This window comes from Odontesthes bonariensis, chromosome 1, assembly GCF_027942865.1.
Source record: "Odontesthes bonariensis isolate fOdoBon6 chromosome 1, fOdoBon6.hap1, whole genome shotgun sequence".
In the NCBI taxonomy this organism is placed as follows: Eukaryota; Metazoa; Chordata; class Actinopteri; order Atheriniformes; family Atherinopsidae; genus Odontesthes; species Odontesthes bonariensis.
This window is the reverse complement of record NC_134506.1, coordinates 46775316-46791042: the sequence shown is the minus strand read 5'-3', so window position 1 is coordinate 46791042 and position 15727 is coordinate 46775316. Positions and strand designations below refer to the sequence as shown.

The window sequence follows — 15727 nt, the reverse complement described above, 5'->3', positions numbered from 1 at the left end:
CCAACAGAAGCTCCGCAATTGTTGCCCTCCGCGCCGTAATGCGCCTTTGTTGTTCAATACTTTGTATGGGTGTAATTTTCAAAATCACACAAGCGAGTATAGCTCTCAACAAAATAAATGCTGCTAGTACCTCCATGCTTGCCAGATAAACAATGAATGGCGTTATCCTGCCACTATGGCGATAGGGGCGGGGCTCTGTACTATGACGACAACTCCGCATTCCATTCTGAAAACTCCGTTTTCGTCTTTCAACCAGTTTACACACAAACGCTAAACGGAGTTTTTAAAAAATCTCCACTTTTGCCGGAGTTTTTTTTTAGCTTCGTTTTCGGAGGAAAAAACTCCGTTTGTGTGTAAACGAAAGGCACAAACGAAGGGAAAGGTCTTCGTTTTTCAAAATACCCGGGTATGTGTAAACGGCACCTAAACCAGGAAGCTGCACACATCCAGATAAATAACACTTCATCAGTTCAAACCTTTATTTAAACCAGGAAGCTGCACACGTCCAGATAAATAACACTTCATCAGGCCCTCCTGCTGAGTTCTGAGACTCTGATCAAAGCAGCACCATTTTAAGGATTATAAGGAGAACCAGAGCAGCAGCAGCCGTGTGTGGAACCTGGGAAAGATGTTCAGAAACACAGAGCTGGACTTTCTCTGGCAGATCATGTTTGTTCCAGCAGTTTCAGAACTCTGAACCCATCAGTGGGAGCTGTGTTCTCACGTTGGCGTTCCCACAGGGAACCCAACACGTTGGCGTTCCCGCAGGGAACCCAACACGTTGGCGTTCCCGCAGGGAACCCAACACGTTGGCGTTCCCGCAGGGAACCCAACACGTTGGCGTTCTCACAGGGAAACTAACACAATGGCGTTCCCACAGGGAACCCAACACGTTGGCGTTCTCACAGGGAACCCAACACGTTGGCGTTCTCACAGGGAACCCAACACGTTGGCGTTCTCACAGGGAACCCAACACGTTGGCGTTCCCGCAGGGAACCCAACACGTTGGCGTTCTCACAGGGAAACTAACACAATGGCGTTCCCACAGGGAACCCAACACGTTGGCGTTCCCACAGGGAACCCAACACGTTGGCGTTCTCACAGGGAACCCAACACGTTGGCGTTCCCACAGGGAACCCAACACGTTGGCGTTCTCACAGGGAACCCAACACGTTGGCGTTCTCACAGGGAACCCAACACGTTGGCGTTCCCACAGGGAACCCAACACGTTGGCGTTCCCACAGGGAACCCAACACGTTGGCGTTCTCACAGGGAACCCAACACGTTGGCGTTCTCACAGGGAACCCAACACGTTGGCGTTCTCACAGGGAAACTAACACAATGGCGTTCCCACAGGGAACCCAACACGTTGGCGTTCTCACAGGGAACCCAACACGTTGGCGTTCCCACAGGGAACCCAACACGTTGGCGTTCCCACAGGGAACCCAACACGTTGGCGTTCTCACAGGGAACCCAACACGTTGGCGTTCCCACAGGGAACCCAACACGTTGGCGTTCCCACAGGGAACCCAACACGTTGGCGTTCTCACAGGGAACCCAACACGTTGGCGTTCCCACAGGGAACCCAACACGTTGGCGTTCCCACAGGGAACCCAACACGTTGGCGTTCTCACAGGGAACCCAACACGTTGGCGTTCTCACAGGGAACCCAACACGTTGGCGTTCTCACAGGGAACCCAACACGTTGGCGTTCTCACAGGGAACCCAACACGTTGGCGTTCTCACAGGGAACCCAACACGTTGGCGTTCCCACAGGGAACCCAACACGTTGGGAACCCAACACGTTGGCGTTCCCACAGGGAACCCAACACGTTGGGAACCCAACACGTTGGCGTTCCCACAGGGAACCCAACACGTTGGGAAACCAACACGTTGGCGTTCTCACAGGGAACCCAACACGTTGGCGTTCCCACAGGGAACCCAACACGTTGGCGTTCTCACAGGGAACCCAACACGTTGGCGTTCCCACAGGGAACCCAACACGTTGGCGTTCCCACAGGGAACCCAACACGTTGGCGTTCTCACAGTGTTCCTCCTCCTCCTCCTCCTCCTCCTCCTCCTCTTCTTCTTCTTCTTCTTCTTCTTCTTCTTCTTCTTCTTCTTCTTCTTCCTCCTCCTCCTCCTCCTCCTCTTCCTCCTCTTTTCTGCTTGACTGGCTTCAGGCCTGGACTCCTGCGGACTCCGTCCCTGTCTTCTTCTTCTCAGAGATGGAGCTGCAGCTGGAGGTTCCCGTCGCTGCAGCTCCTGATCTGCGAGCAGCTTAAACTCGGTCAGACGGCGTTAACGAGGTTAACGAGGTGCCCGTGTGCCGGGGTTTCCTGTCTTTATGAGGACGGGGCGGCTGAACGGCGTGCAGTGACGGGACGTCAGCGAGCTGACGGTGACATTACATTACGGTCATTTTGCAGACGCTTTTATCCAAAGCGACTTACGTGTGTTCCACATCGGTGACGCCACATGAAGGCGGTCGGGTCAGCGCTCTGCAGACCGATGAGCTGCTGATGTGTCCTGATTTCTGCAGCTGCTCCTTCCCACGCACACACATCGCACATGAATGGGTTAACCAGCCTTTCATCTCATTGGGCAGATTGGACAGTCAGGCCCCAGCTGTGGGCGTTCCTGATGTCAGGCCCCAGCTGTGGGCGTTCCTGATGTCAGGCCCCAGCTGTGGGCGTTCCTGGGACTGATGTCAGGCCCCAGCTGTGGGCGTTCCTGGGACTGATGTCAGACCCCAGCTGTGGGCGTTCCTGATGTCAGGCCCCAGCTGTGGGCGTTCCTGATGTCAGGCCCCAGCTGTGGGCGTTCCTGATGTCAGACCCCAGCTGTGGGCGTTCCTGGGACTGATGTCAGGCCCCAGCTGTGGGCGTTCCTGGGACTGATGTCAGACCCCAGCTGTGGGCGTTCCTGATGTCAGGCCCCAGCTGTGGGCGTTCCTGATGTCAGGCCCCAGCTGTGGGCGTTCCTGATGTCAGACTCCAGCTGTGGGCGTTCCTGATGTCAGACCCCAGCTGTGGGCGTTCCTGATGTCAGACCCCAGCTGTGGGCGTTCCTGATGTCAGGCCCCAGCTGTGGGCGTTCCTGATGTCAGGCCCCAGCTGTGGGCGTTCCTGATGTCAGGCCCCAGCTGTGGGCGTTCCTGGGACTGATGTCAGGCCCCAGCTGTGGGCGTTCCTGGGACTGATGTCAGACTCCAGCTGTGGGCGTTCCTGATGTCAGACCCCAGCTGTGGGCGTTCCTGGGACTGATGTCAGACCCCAGCTGTGGGCGTTCCTGATGTCAGGCCCCAGCTGTGGGCGTTCCTGATGTCAGACCCCAGCTGTGGGCGTTCCTGATGTCAGACCCCAGCTGTGGGCGTTCCTGATGTCAGGCCCCAGCTGTGGGCGTTCCTGGGACTGATGTCAGACCCCAGCTGTGGGCGTTCCTGATGTCAGGCCCCAGCTGTGGGCGTTCCTGATGTCAGGCCCCAGCTGTGGGCGTTCCTGATGTCAGGCGTTCCTGATGTCAGGCCCCAGCTGTGGGCGTTCCTGATGTCAGGCCCCAGCTGTGGGCGTTCCTGGGACTGATGTCAGGCCCCAGCTGTGGGCGTTCCTGATGTCAGGCCCCAGCTGTGGGCGTTCCTGATGTCAGGCCCCAGCTGTGGGCGTTCCTGATGTCAGGCGTTCCTGATGTCAGGCCCCAGCTGTGGGCGTTCCTGATGTCAGGCCCCAGCTGTGGGTGTTCCTGGGACTGATGTCAGACCCCAGCTGTGGGTGTTCCTGGGACTGATGTCAGACCCCAGCTGTGGGTGTTCCTGGGACTGATGTCAGACTCCAGCTGTGGGCGTTCCTGATGTCAGGCCCCAGCTGTGGGTGTTCCTGATGTCAGACCCCAGCTGTGGGCGTTCCTGGGACTGATGTCAGACCCCAGCTGTGGGTGTTCCTGATGTCAGGCCCCAGCTGTGGGCGTTCCTGATGTCAGGCCCCAGCTGTGGGCGTTCCTGATGTCAGACTCCAGCTGTGGGCGTTCCTGATGTCAGACCCCAGCTGTGGGCGTTCCTGATGTCAGGCCCCAGCTGTGGGCGTTCCTGATGTCAGGCCCCAGCTGTGGGCGTTCCTGATGTCAGACCCCAGCTGTGGGCGTTCCTGATGTCAGACCCCAGCTGTGGGCGTTCCTGATGTCAGACCCCAGCTGTGGGCGTTCCTGATGTCAGGCCCCAGCTGTGGGCGTTCCTGGGACTGATGTCAGACCCCAGCTGTGGGCGTTCCTGATGTCAGGCCCCAGCTGTGGGCGTTCCTGATATCAGGCCCCAGCTGTGGGCGTTCCTGGGACTGATGTCAGACCCCAGCTGTGGGCGTTCCTGATATCAGGCCCCAGCTGTGGGCGTTCCTGATGTCAGGCCCCAGCTGTGGGCGTTCCTGATGTCAGGCGTTCCTGATGTCAGGCCCCAGCTGTGGGCGTTCCTGATGTCAGGCCCCAGCTGTGGGCGTTCCTGGGACTGATGTCAGGCCCCAGCTGTGGGCGTTCCTGATGTCAGGCCCCAGCTGTGGGCGTTCCTGATGTCAGGCGTTCCTGATGTCAGGCCCCAGCTGTGGGCGTTCCTGATGTCAGGCGTTCCTGATGTCAGGCCCCAGCTGTGGGCGTTCCTGATGTCAGGCGTTCCTGATGTCAGACCCCAGCTGTGGGCGTTCCTGATGTCAGGCCCCAGCTGTGGGCGTTCCTGGGACTGATGTCAGACCCCAGCTGTGGGCGTTCCTGATGTCAGGCCCCAGCTGTGGGCGTTCCTGATGTCAGGCCCCAGCTGTGGGCGTTCCTGATGTCAGGCCCCAGCTGTGGGCGTTCCTGATGTCAGACTCCAGCTGTGGGCGTTCCTGATGTCAGACCCCAGCTGTGGGCGTTCCTGATGTCAGGCTCCAGCTGTGGGCGTTCCTGATGTCAGGCCCCAGCTGTGGGCGTTCCTGATGTCAGACCCCAGCTGTGGGCGTTCCTGATGTCAGGCCCCAGCTGTGGGCGTTCCTGATGTCAGACTCCAGCTGTGGGCGTTCCTGATGTCAGGCCCCAGCTGTGGGCGTTCCTGATGTCAGGCCCCAGCTGTGGGCGTTCCTGATGTCAGGCCCCAGCTGTGGGCGTTCCTGATGTCAGGCCCCAGCTGTGGGCGTTCCTGATGTCAGGCCCCAGCTGTGGGCGTTCCTGATGTCAGGCCCCAGCTGTGGGCGTTCCTGATGTCAGACTCCAGCTGTGGGCGTTCCTGATGTCAGACCCCAGCTGTGGGCGTTCCTGATGTCAGGCCCCAGCTGTGGGCGTTCCTGATGTCAGACCCCAGCTGTGGGCGTTCCTGATGTCAGACCCCAGCTGTGGGCGTTCCTGATGTCAGACCCCAGCTGTGGGCGTTCCTGATGTCAGGCGTTCCAGCTGTGGGCGTTCCTGGGACTGATGTCAGACCCCAGCTGTGGGCGTTCCTGATGTCAGGCCCCAGCTGTGGGCGTTCCTGATGTCAGGCCCCAGCTGTGGGCGTTCCTGATGTCAGGCGTTCCTGATGTCAGGCCCCAGCTGTGGGCGTTCCTGATATCAGGCCCCAGCTGTGGGCGTTCCTGGGACTGATGTCAGACCCCAGCTGTGGGCGTTCCTGATGTCAGGCCCCAGCTGTGGGCGTTCCTGATGTCAGGCCCCAGCTGTGGGCGTTCCTGATGTCAGGCGTTCCTGATGTCAGGCCCCAGCTGTGGGCGTTCCTGATGTCAGGCCCCAGCTGTGGGCGTTCCTGGGACTGATGTCAGGCCCCAGCTGTGGGCGTTCCTGATGTCAGGCCCCAGCTGTGGGCGTTCCTGATGTCAGGCGTTCCTGATGTCAGGCCCCAGCTGTGGGCGTTCCTGATGTCAGGCGTTCCTGATGTCAGGCCCCAGCTGTGGGCGTTCCTGATGTCAGACCCCAGCTGTGGGCGTTCCTGATGTCAGGCCCCAGCTGTGGGCGTTCCTGGGACTGATGTCAGACCCCAGCTGTGGGCGTTCCTGATGTCAGGCCCCAGCTGTGGGCGTTCCTGATGTCAGGCCCCAGCTGTGGGCGTTCCTGATGTCAGGCCCCAGCTGTGGGCGTTCCTGATGTCAGACTCCAGCTGTGGGCGTTCCTGATGTCAGACCCCAGCTGTGGGCGTTCCTGATGTCAGGCTCCAGCTGTGGGCGTTCCTGATGTCAGGCCCCAGCTGTGGGCGTTCCTGATGTCAGACCCCAGCTGTGGGCGTTCCTGATGTCAGGCCCCAGCTGTGGGCGTTCCTGATGTCAGACTCCAGCTGTGGGCGTTCCTGATGTCAGGCCCCAGCTGTGGGCGTTCCTGATGTCAGGCCCCAGCTGTGGGCGTTCCTGATGTCAGGCCCCAGCTGTGGGCGTTCCTGATGTCAGGCTCCAGCTGTGGGCGTTCCTGATGTCAGGCTCCAGCTGTGGGCGTTCCTGATGTCAGGCCCCAGCTGTGGGCGTTCCTGATGTCAGGCGTTCCTGATGTCAGGCCCCAGCTGTGGGCGTTCCTGATGTCAGGCGTTCCTGATGTCAGGCCCCAGCTGTGGGCGTTCCTGGGACTGATGTCAGGCCCCAGCTGTGGGCGTTCCTGATGTCAGGCCCCAGCTGTGGGCGTTCCTGATGTCAGGCGTTCCTGATGTCAGGCCCCAGCTGTGGGCGTTCCTGATGTCAGGCGTTCCTGATGTCAGGCCCCAGCTGTGGGCGTTCCTGATGTCAGACCCCAGCTGTGGGCGTTCCTGATGTCAGGCCCCAGCTGTGGGCGTTCCTGGGACTGATGTCAGACCCCAGCTGTGGGCGTTCCTGATGTCAGGCCCCAGCTGTGGGCGTTCCTGATGTCAGGCCCCAGCTGTGGGCGTTCCTGATGTCAGGCCCCAGCTGTGGGCATTCCTGATGTCAGGCCCCAGCTGTGGGCGTTCCTGATGTCAGACCCCAGCTGTGGGCGTTCCTGATGTCAGGCTCCAGCTGTGGGCGTTCCTGATGTCAGGCCCCAGCTGTGGGCGTTCCTGATGTCAGACCCCAGCTGTGGGCGTTCCTGATGTCAGGCCCCAGCTGTGGGCGTTCCTGATGTCAGACTCCAGCTGTGGGCGTTCCTGATGTCAGGCCCCAGCTGTGGGCGTTCCTGATGTCAGGCCCCAGCTGTGGGCGTTCCTGATGTCAGGCCCCAGCTGTGGGCGTTCCTGATGTCAGGCTCCAGCTGTGGGCGTTCCTGATGTCAGGCCCCAGCTGTGGGCGTTCCTGATGTCAGGCCCCAGCTGTGGGCGTTCCTGATGTCAGGCCCCAGCTGTGGGCGTTCCTGGGACTGATGTCCAACAACAGTCTTTCTCTGTCGGTCGCCATCGTACACTGTGAGGAGTGGAACGGAGCCGTAAGGTGAACAATGTATCAGCCACTTTCACCATAGACGTCGCCAGATTGGGTTGTCTAACGTAGCGCAGCCTACTGATCGGGAGGTGAACTGCCTTGCGTATCCGACAGCTGACGGAGAACTATCAAAGGTTTAAAGCCTCTGCGTGACCACGGAGAAGCAGACCGAGGCCTTTAATCAGACTTTGACCTAAAGCTGCTGCAGACTGAGCTACATCATCAAGTTTATTTTATTTCTATCTTACTGCCTTTAGATGGAGGTTAACTTTAATTTAGTTACATTTTATAAACATTAATCTATTGATTATAAAACATTATTTATTTATATCTGATTATAAACACAGGAAACTCAGAGCTGGTGGTTCTGTGGCGCCCTCTGCTGGTCAGACTGACCCGGTTCAACCTGACACACTGTGTGTGTGTGTGTGTGTGTGTGTGTGTGTGTGTGTGTGTGTGTGTGTGTGTTCTTGCACTGACTGTTGAGTGAGGACTATATCAAGTTTTTAAACCAACAGAGTGAGGACATTCTGGCCGGTCCTCACTTTGTTTCCCTCTAGATGACCTCCTCAGGTTATATAGATGCTAATCCTCTAAATTTCTCAGTTAGACCTCAGAATGTCCTAAATGTCAATTTTTCACCCTAAAGTGTGTGTGTGGGAGGGGGAGGAGTGTAAATGAAAGAAAGAGGCCTCCTGAATGAGTTGTCCTGACACACACACAATTTTTAAAATGAACAAAACTCCTAAAAGCTGGTTCATAAAAATTGGGGCTGGGCAGCGATTAAAATGTTTAATCTAATTAATCACATGATTTCCCTGATTAATCACGATTAATCTCATTTGTACGAAGAATCCAAAAATGAATCCAAAAGTAGCGTATAGCTTTTAGCATTTAGCTTTATTTTAAATGTGCTGCCATATGAATGAAAGTGCCATAACATTTGTTGTGCAAACACACTTTTAACATCAGCATCTTTCTGTAGTTTTTATGTAGAAGCCTCGCTCCACTGTCTGTTTCCTTGAATGACTTGCTGCTATCAGTTGTGTGTTTTGCCTTTAAGTGATATTTTAGACTGGAACTACTACGCTGAGAAGACAATTCAACTTGGCAGTGTTTACAGATGACTTTGGTTCTGTCGACTCCGCCGTCTGGAAGAACTTTAACATGAAAATGGCCGAGTAAAAGTTCCGTACCCTTCTCCATGTTTGGTGGATCCGCCGATTACTTTCTTTTCCTGTTCCACAGCAGACAGCAGCAGACTTTTACAAAATAAAAGCCTGTGAGCATCAGAGTTTTACAAAATAAAAGCCTGTGAGCAGCAGACTTTTACAAAATAAAAGCCTGTGAGCATCAGAGTTTTACAAAATAAAAGCCTGTGAGCATCAGTTTTACAAAATAAAAGCCTGTGAGCAGCAGACTTTTACAAAATAAAAGCCTGTGAGCATCAGAGTTTTACAAAATAAAAGCCTGTGAGCAGCAGACTTTTACAAAATAAAAGCCTGTGAGCAACAGACTTTTACAAAATAAAAGCCTGTGAGCAGCAGACTTTTACAAAATAAAAGCCTGTGAGCAACAGACTTTTACAGAATAAAAGCCTGTGAGCAACAGACTTTTACAGAATAAAAGCCTGTGAGCAACAGACTTTTACAGAATAAAAGCCTGTGAGCAGCAGACTTTTACAAAATAAAAGCCTGTGAGCAACAGACTTTTACAGAATAAAAGCCTGCGAGCAGCAGACTTTTACAAAATAAAAGCCCGTGAGCAGCAGACTTTTACAAAATAAAAGCCTGTGAGCATCAGACTTTTACAAAATAAAAGCCTGTGAGCATCAGACTTTTACAAAATAAAAGCCTGTGAGCAACAGACTTTTACAAAATAAAAGCCTGTGAGCAACAGGTTTTTAAGGTTTTTAGGATCTAATTAAGTTTTATTTTCACGTCTCTTAAACATGGTGAAGTTTAGGGGCGGGGCTTCCCGTGGTTAACGTCTCCTCTCTGTGTGCAGGCCTATGGGTGGGCGCTGGAGGGCATGCGTCACCTCGCCGGGATCAGTATGGAGGACTGCACGATGCCAGATAAATGCCAGGCTGTGATTGGCTGCCTGGAGGACTACCAGCGCCAGCACCCGCCAATCCCAGACGACCGTTTCCAGGAGATGAAGGCGGAGGCCGGCGAGCTGCGGGGCGAGCGCGGCCTCCGCCAGTGGAGCTTCGCCTGGTCTAAGTGCCAGGAGACCAAGAAGGTGTTCGACAGGAAGATGGAGGCGGCGCTCAGGACTCGAGGCTCCGCCCACAGGCGGCGCTCCGACTCCGCTGTCAGCAGAAGCTCCGCCTCCTCCAGGAAGACTCTGTCGGGACTCTGGGGCGTCCCTGAGACGTCCCGCTGCAGCCTGGAGGAGGACGGAGGCCCCGCCTCCACCTCGCCGCCCGCCCCCCCGCGCACGCCGCTCCTGCGGCGCTGGTTCCGCAGCTCCTCCTCTGAGGAGTCCTCAGACCGGGTGGAGCTGAGCTCCCCCAGCCCCTGCCTCCCCCGCCTCAACTCCTCCCCCAGCTTCAGCCCCGCCCCCAGCTTTAGCCCCGCCCCCTCCGGCAGGCGGCAGCAGCTGAGGAAGACTCAGAGCTTCGACTGCCCCCCCACCCCCGAGGCGCCGCGTTACGGCCCGTGTCCTCGCGCCCTCAGCGAGCCGGCGCGCCGAGGCAACACGGGCGTGTTCATCCGCGGCCTCGAGGTCAGCAGCGCGGAGGCCGCCGACCGCACGCTGTGCCCCAGGACGCCCGCTCACTGCTGGGGGGGGCAGGCGCCGCGCAGCCCCGGGACGCCCGCCGCGGACGCCCAGCCCCGAGGAAGGTGGGTAAAAAGCTCCGTTCTGTTTAGGGCTGAACGATTTATCGTTATCGTATCAATATCTAGATATGAACATTCAAGGCAAGTTTATCTGTACGGCACAATTCAACAACAGGCGATTCAAAGTGCTTTACAGAGACATTAAAGCAGTAGAAATAAAAAGCACGATTTAGATTTTAAACAAAAAAGAAAGAAATAAGAACAATAGATAGAATCAGATAAAATCAGTATGAAAAAAATATCGCAAATATCGCAAATTCAGCGACATATATTTCCCCCGCATGTGCAGCTCAGGCAGTCGCAAACATCATTTTTAATCTGCGCATTCGACGGATTTAGTGGCAAAAAAATAAGTCATTCTCCATTATTCGGAGGTATTTTGGATTCAGAAAAGAGGATGTGAACCAGAGCGAGGTAAGGCAGCACAACAAACATGTTCCACCACCGGAAACACCACCGCTGCATGAAGAGTGCAGCGCAGTGAGAGAAACGGGGAGAAGTGAAGCCCGAGCAAAGTTCGATCACTGATGCGTTCAGTAGCATTTCGCCATATACAGATGCTGTAACACCACATGCAAAAGACCGTGAACACCGTCACAAACTTTCAGAAAATGGTTCAGACGCTGGACAAACGGTACAAAATACCATCCCAACATATTTTAATCAAGTGGCCAAAAATGAATGTTTAACCACGGACCTGAGGTGGAGCCGGACGACTTCAACGCTCCATTTTATAACAACAAACTTCCAACTCAAGACCCGATGAATGCAGACGTCCTTCTTTTGTATTATTATGTTTTTTATTTTTCAGAAAAATGCTGAGTTTTCACTGAACCCACAGAAGTTATATCGTTCAGCCCGAGTTCTGTTCTGATTCTCACAGTTTGTCCCTCTCTGCCTTCCATAATGCCCCCCCGCTGCGCTGTCTGGGCAGTAAGCTGCGCCACATCGTGGAGGAGATGGTGACCACGGAGCGCGAGTACGTGCGCTCGCTGCGCTACATCCTGCGTCACTACTTCCCGGAGATGGAGCGGGCCGACCTGCCGCAGGACCTGAGGGGGAAGCGCTCGGTGGTGTTCGGGAACCTGGAGAAGCTGCTGGACTTCCACAGCCAGTTCTTCCTCCGGGAGCTGGAGGCGTGCTGGAAGCACCCGCTGAGGGTGCCGCACTGCTTCCTCAGACACGTAGGACGCACACGCTCAGAAACACGCCTCCTGTCCCGTGCACACGCGTGTGCGTGCTGTCTGACTGTTTGTGTTTGTGTTGAGCAGCAGGAGCAGTTCGGCCTCTACGCCCTGTACAGCAAGAACAAGCCCAAGTCTGACACGCTGCTCGCCAACCACGGACACGCCTTCTTCAGGGTGAGAACCGCAGCTTCCTCTGTGACCTCTGACCTCTGACCTTTCTAACTCCACCCCTTTACCCCCCCGCAGAGGAAGCAGCTGGAGCTGGGAGATAAGATGGACCTGTCGTCCTACCTGCTGAAGCCCGTCCAGAGGATGAGTAAGTACGCCCTGCTGCTCACCGACCTCATGAAGGACGTGGCCGTGACGCAGGAGGCGGAGCTTACCACGCTGCAGAGCGCCACCAACATGGTCAAGTTCCAGCTTCGCCACGGCAACGACCTGCTGGCCATGGACGCCATCCGAGACTGCGACGTGAGTCATTCAGAGTCGGCCGTTTGTGTTCGAATGTCGAGTCCGCTGAGCTAACAAGCACGTTAGCTCATTAGCTCAGAGGGATGCTAGCAGAGAACAGAAGGAAGCTAGCAGAGCACAGAGGTATGCTAGCAGAGAACAGAAGGAAGCTAGCAGAGAACAGAGGGAAGCTAGTGGAGAACAGAAGGAAGCTAGCAGAGAACAGAGGGATGCTAGCGGAGAACAGAAGGAAGCTAGCAGAGAACAGAAAGAAGCTAGCGTAGAACAGAAGGAAGCTAGGGTAGAACAGAAGGAAGCTAGCTGAGAACAGAAGGAAGCTAGCAGAGAACAGAAGGAAGCTAGCAGAGAACAGAAGGAAGCTAGCAGAGAGCAGAAGGAAGCTAGCAGAGAACAGAGGGATGCTAGCTGAGAACAGAAGGAAGCTAGCAGAGAACAGAAAGAAGCTAGCGGAGAACAGAAGCAAGCTAGCAGAGAACAGAGGGATGCTAGCTGAGAACAGAAGGAAGCTAGCAGAGAACAGAAAGAAGCAAGCAGAGAACAGAAGGAAGCTAGCAGAGAACAGAAGGAAGCTAGCAGAGAACAGAAGGAAGCTAGCAGAGAACAGAAAGAAGCTAGCAGAGAAAAGAAGGAAGCTAGCAGAGAACAAAAGGAAACTAGCGGAGAACAGAAGGAAGCAAGCAGAGAACAGAAGGAAGCTAGCAGAGAACAGAAGGAAGCTAGCAGAAAACAGAAGGAAGCTAGCAGAGAACAGAAGGAAGCTAGCAGAGAACAGAAAGAAGCTAGCGTAGAACAGAAGGAAGCTAGCAGAGAACAGAAGGAAGCTAGCAGAGAACAGAAGCTAGCAGAGAACAGAAAGAAGCTAGCGTAGTACAGAAGGAAGCTAGCGGAGAACAGAAGGAAGCTAGCTGAGAACAGAAGGAAGCTAGCAGAGAACAGAAGCTGAGGCTTGGGCTGATTTCTGTTGAAATGTCCCCAGAACTACCCTCATATTGTCCTTAATGAGTCCGTCAGAGGCTGATAAGGTGAACTAATATTCTGCAGGTTAACCTGAAGGAGCAGGGTCCGCTGATCCGTCAGGATGAGTTCGCTGTCTGGAGCGGCCGCAGGAAATGTCAGCGTCACATCTTCCTGTTCGAGGAGCTCGTTCTCTTCAGTAAGCCCAAGAAGATGGAGGGCGGGCTGGACGTGTTCCTCTACAAACACTCCTTCAAGGTGAGCGCCGCCCGCCGGCTGCAGCTCGGCTGGCTCAGGTGTCCGGTTCTGACGGCCGTGCGTTGAATCTTTCAGACGGCCGACGTGGGTCTGACCGAGTCGACCGGGGACAACGGGCTGAAGTTCGAGGTCTGGTTCAGGAGGAGGACCTCCAAGAACCAGACCTTCATCCTCCAGGCCGCCACAGCGGACGTCAAACACGCCTGGACCAGCGACATCGCCCGGATCCTGTGGACCCAGGCCACCCGGAACAAAGGTGCCACCAGCCGCCAGCCGAGAGACAGAGTGGCTGATGGGCCGGCGTGGTCCGTGAACTCACCCTGTGTGTGTGTGTGTGTGTGTGTGTGTGTGCGTGTGCGTGTGCTCAGAGACGCGTCTGAAGGAGATGGTGTCCATGGGCGTGGGAAGCAAACCGTTTCTGGACATCCAGCCGAGCGACGCGGCCATCAGCGACCGAGCGGTTCACTACATCATGAAGAGCAGAGGTACTCGCATCAGGTTTCCATGGTAACAGGTTCAACTCGGTCCACACCGACCATCAATCCAGGTTCACAAATCACAAGTTTGTGCTGTGACGTCATCACGATGAGTCGCTCTGATCTGTGACGTCATCACGATGAGTCGCTCTGACCAGTGACGTCATCACGATGAGTCGCTCTGATCTGTGACGTCATCACGATGAGTCGCTCTGATCTGTGACGTCATCACGATGAGTCGCTCTGACCTGTGACATCATCACGATGAGTCGCTCTGACCTGTGGCACTGAGGCGTGTTACAGAAACGCACGCTACCGTGATCAGAACTGTTCTCATGTTCTGGTTCCTGTTTTATTTGCACCAATGTCTGTTCACTCAGCCGCCTCCTCTGACTGGTCATCACTTTGTGTTCAGGAGCCAGAACGCGGGCGTCCATCGCCGTCTCCGCCTTCGACCAGTCACACCCCTTCAAACGAGGAGCCCTGACCTCCGACCCCGCAGCATCAGGACCGTCTTCCTCCAGCCTGCTGGGGCCACTCAACCTGCACATGTACAGGTATGTACTCACCTGTACACACCTGTACACACCTGTACACACCTGTAAACACCTGTCACTCACCTGTACACACCTGTACACACCTGTCACTCACCTGTACACACCTGTCACTCACCTGTACACACCTGTAAACACATGTCACTCACATGTACACACCTGTTTACACCTCTCACTCACCTGTACACACCCATACACACCTGTACACACCTGTTTACACCTGTCACACACCTGTACACACCTGTAAACACCTGTCACTCACCTGTACACACCCATACACACCTGTACACACCTGTTTACACCTGTCACACACCTGTACACACCTGTAAACACCTGTCACTCACCTGTACACACCTGTACACACCTGTTTACACCTGTACACACCTGTTTACACCTGTACACACCTGTACACACCTGTTTACACCTGTCACTCACCTGTAAACACCTGTACACACCTGTAAACACGTCACTCACATGTACACACCTGTTTACACCTCTCACTCACCTGTACACACCCATACACACCTGTACACACCTGTTTACACCTGTCACACACCTATACACACCTGTAAACACCTGTCACTCACCTGTACACACCTGTACACACCTGTTTACACCTGTACACACCTGTACACACCTGTTTACACCTGTCACACACCTTTACACACCTGTACACACCTGTTTACACCTGTAAACACCTGTCACTCACCTGTACACACCTGTCACACACCTGTACACACCTGTTTACACCTGTACACACCTGTACACACTTGTCACTCACCTGTACATACCTGTACACACCTGTTTACACCTGTTCTCATCTGTACACACCTGTTTACACCTGTACACACCTGTTTACACCAGTACACACCTGTATACACCTGTACACACCTGTACACACCTGTACTCACCTGTACTCAGCTGTACACACCTGTACACACCTGTACACACCAGTACACACCTGTACACACCTGTACACACCTGTACTCACCTGTACTCAGCTGTACACACCTGTACTCACCTGTACACACCTGTACACACCTGTTTACACCTGTCACACACCTTTACACACCTGTACACACCTGTTTACACCTGTAAACACCTGTCACTCACCTGTTTACACCTGTACACACCTGTCACTCACCTGTACACACCTGTCACACACCTGTACACACCTGTTTACACCTGTACACACCTGTACACACTTGTCACTCACCTGTACATACCTGTACACACCTGTTTACACCTGTTCTCATCTGTACACACCTGTCACTCACCTGTACACACCTGTACTCACCTGTACACACCAGTACACACCTGTATACACCTGTACACACCTGTACACACCTGTACTCACCTGTACTCAGCTGTACACACCTGTACTCACCTGTACACACCTGTACACACCAGTACACACCTGTATACACCTGTACACACCTGTACTCACCTGTACTCACCTGTACACACCTGTCACTCACCTGTACTCACCTGTACACACCAGTACACACCTGTACACACCTGTACACACCTGTAAACAACTATAACACACCTGTAAACAACTTTAACACACCTGTACACACCTGTCACTCACCTGTACACACCTGTATACACCTCTAC

General features: G+C 54.8%; 1 protein-coding gene across 4 annotated transcripts in view; it reads left to right on the top strand.

Moving 5' to 3' along the window:
• plekhg4 (pleckstrin homology domain containing, family G (with RhoGef domain) member 4) overlaps nt 1–15727 on the top strand; it is a 78432-nt gene that overhangs the window by 58658 nt on the left and 4047 nt on the right. For all 4 annotated transcript variants that reach the window (XM_075468771.1, XM_075468780.1, XM_075468789.1 and 1 more), the window contains 8 exons: nt 9372–10213; nt 11145–11394; nt 11482–11571; nt 11644–11868; nt 12910–13080; nt 13156–13336; nt 13449–13565; nt 13972–14113. In XM_075468771.1, the coding sequence (XP_075324886.1) occupies nt 9372–10213; nt 11145–11394; nt 11482–11571; nt 11644–11868; nt 12910–13080; nt 13156–13336; nt 13449–13565; nt 13972–14113 (2018 nt within the window). The remainder of the gene's footprint in view (nt 1–9371; nt 10214–11144; nt 11395–11481; nt 11572–11643; nt 11869–12909; nt 13081–13155; nt 13337–13448; nt 13566–13971; nt 14114–15727) is intronic.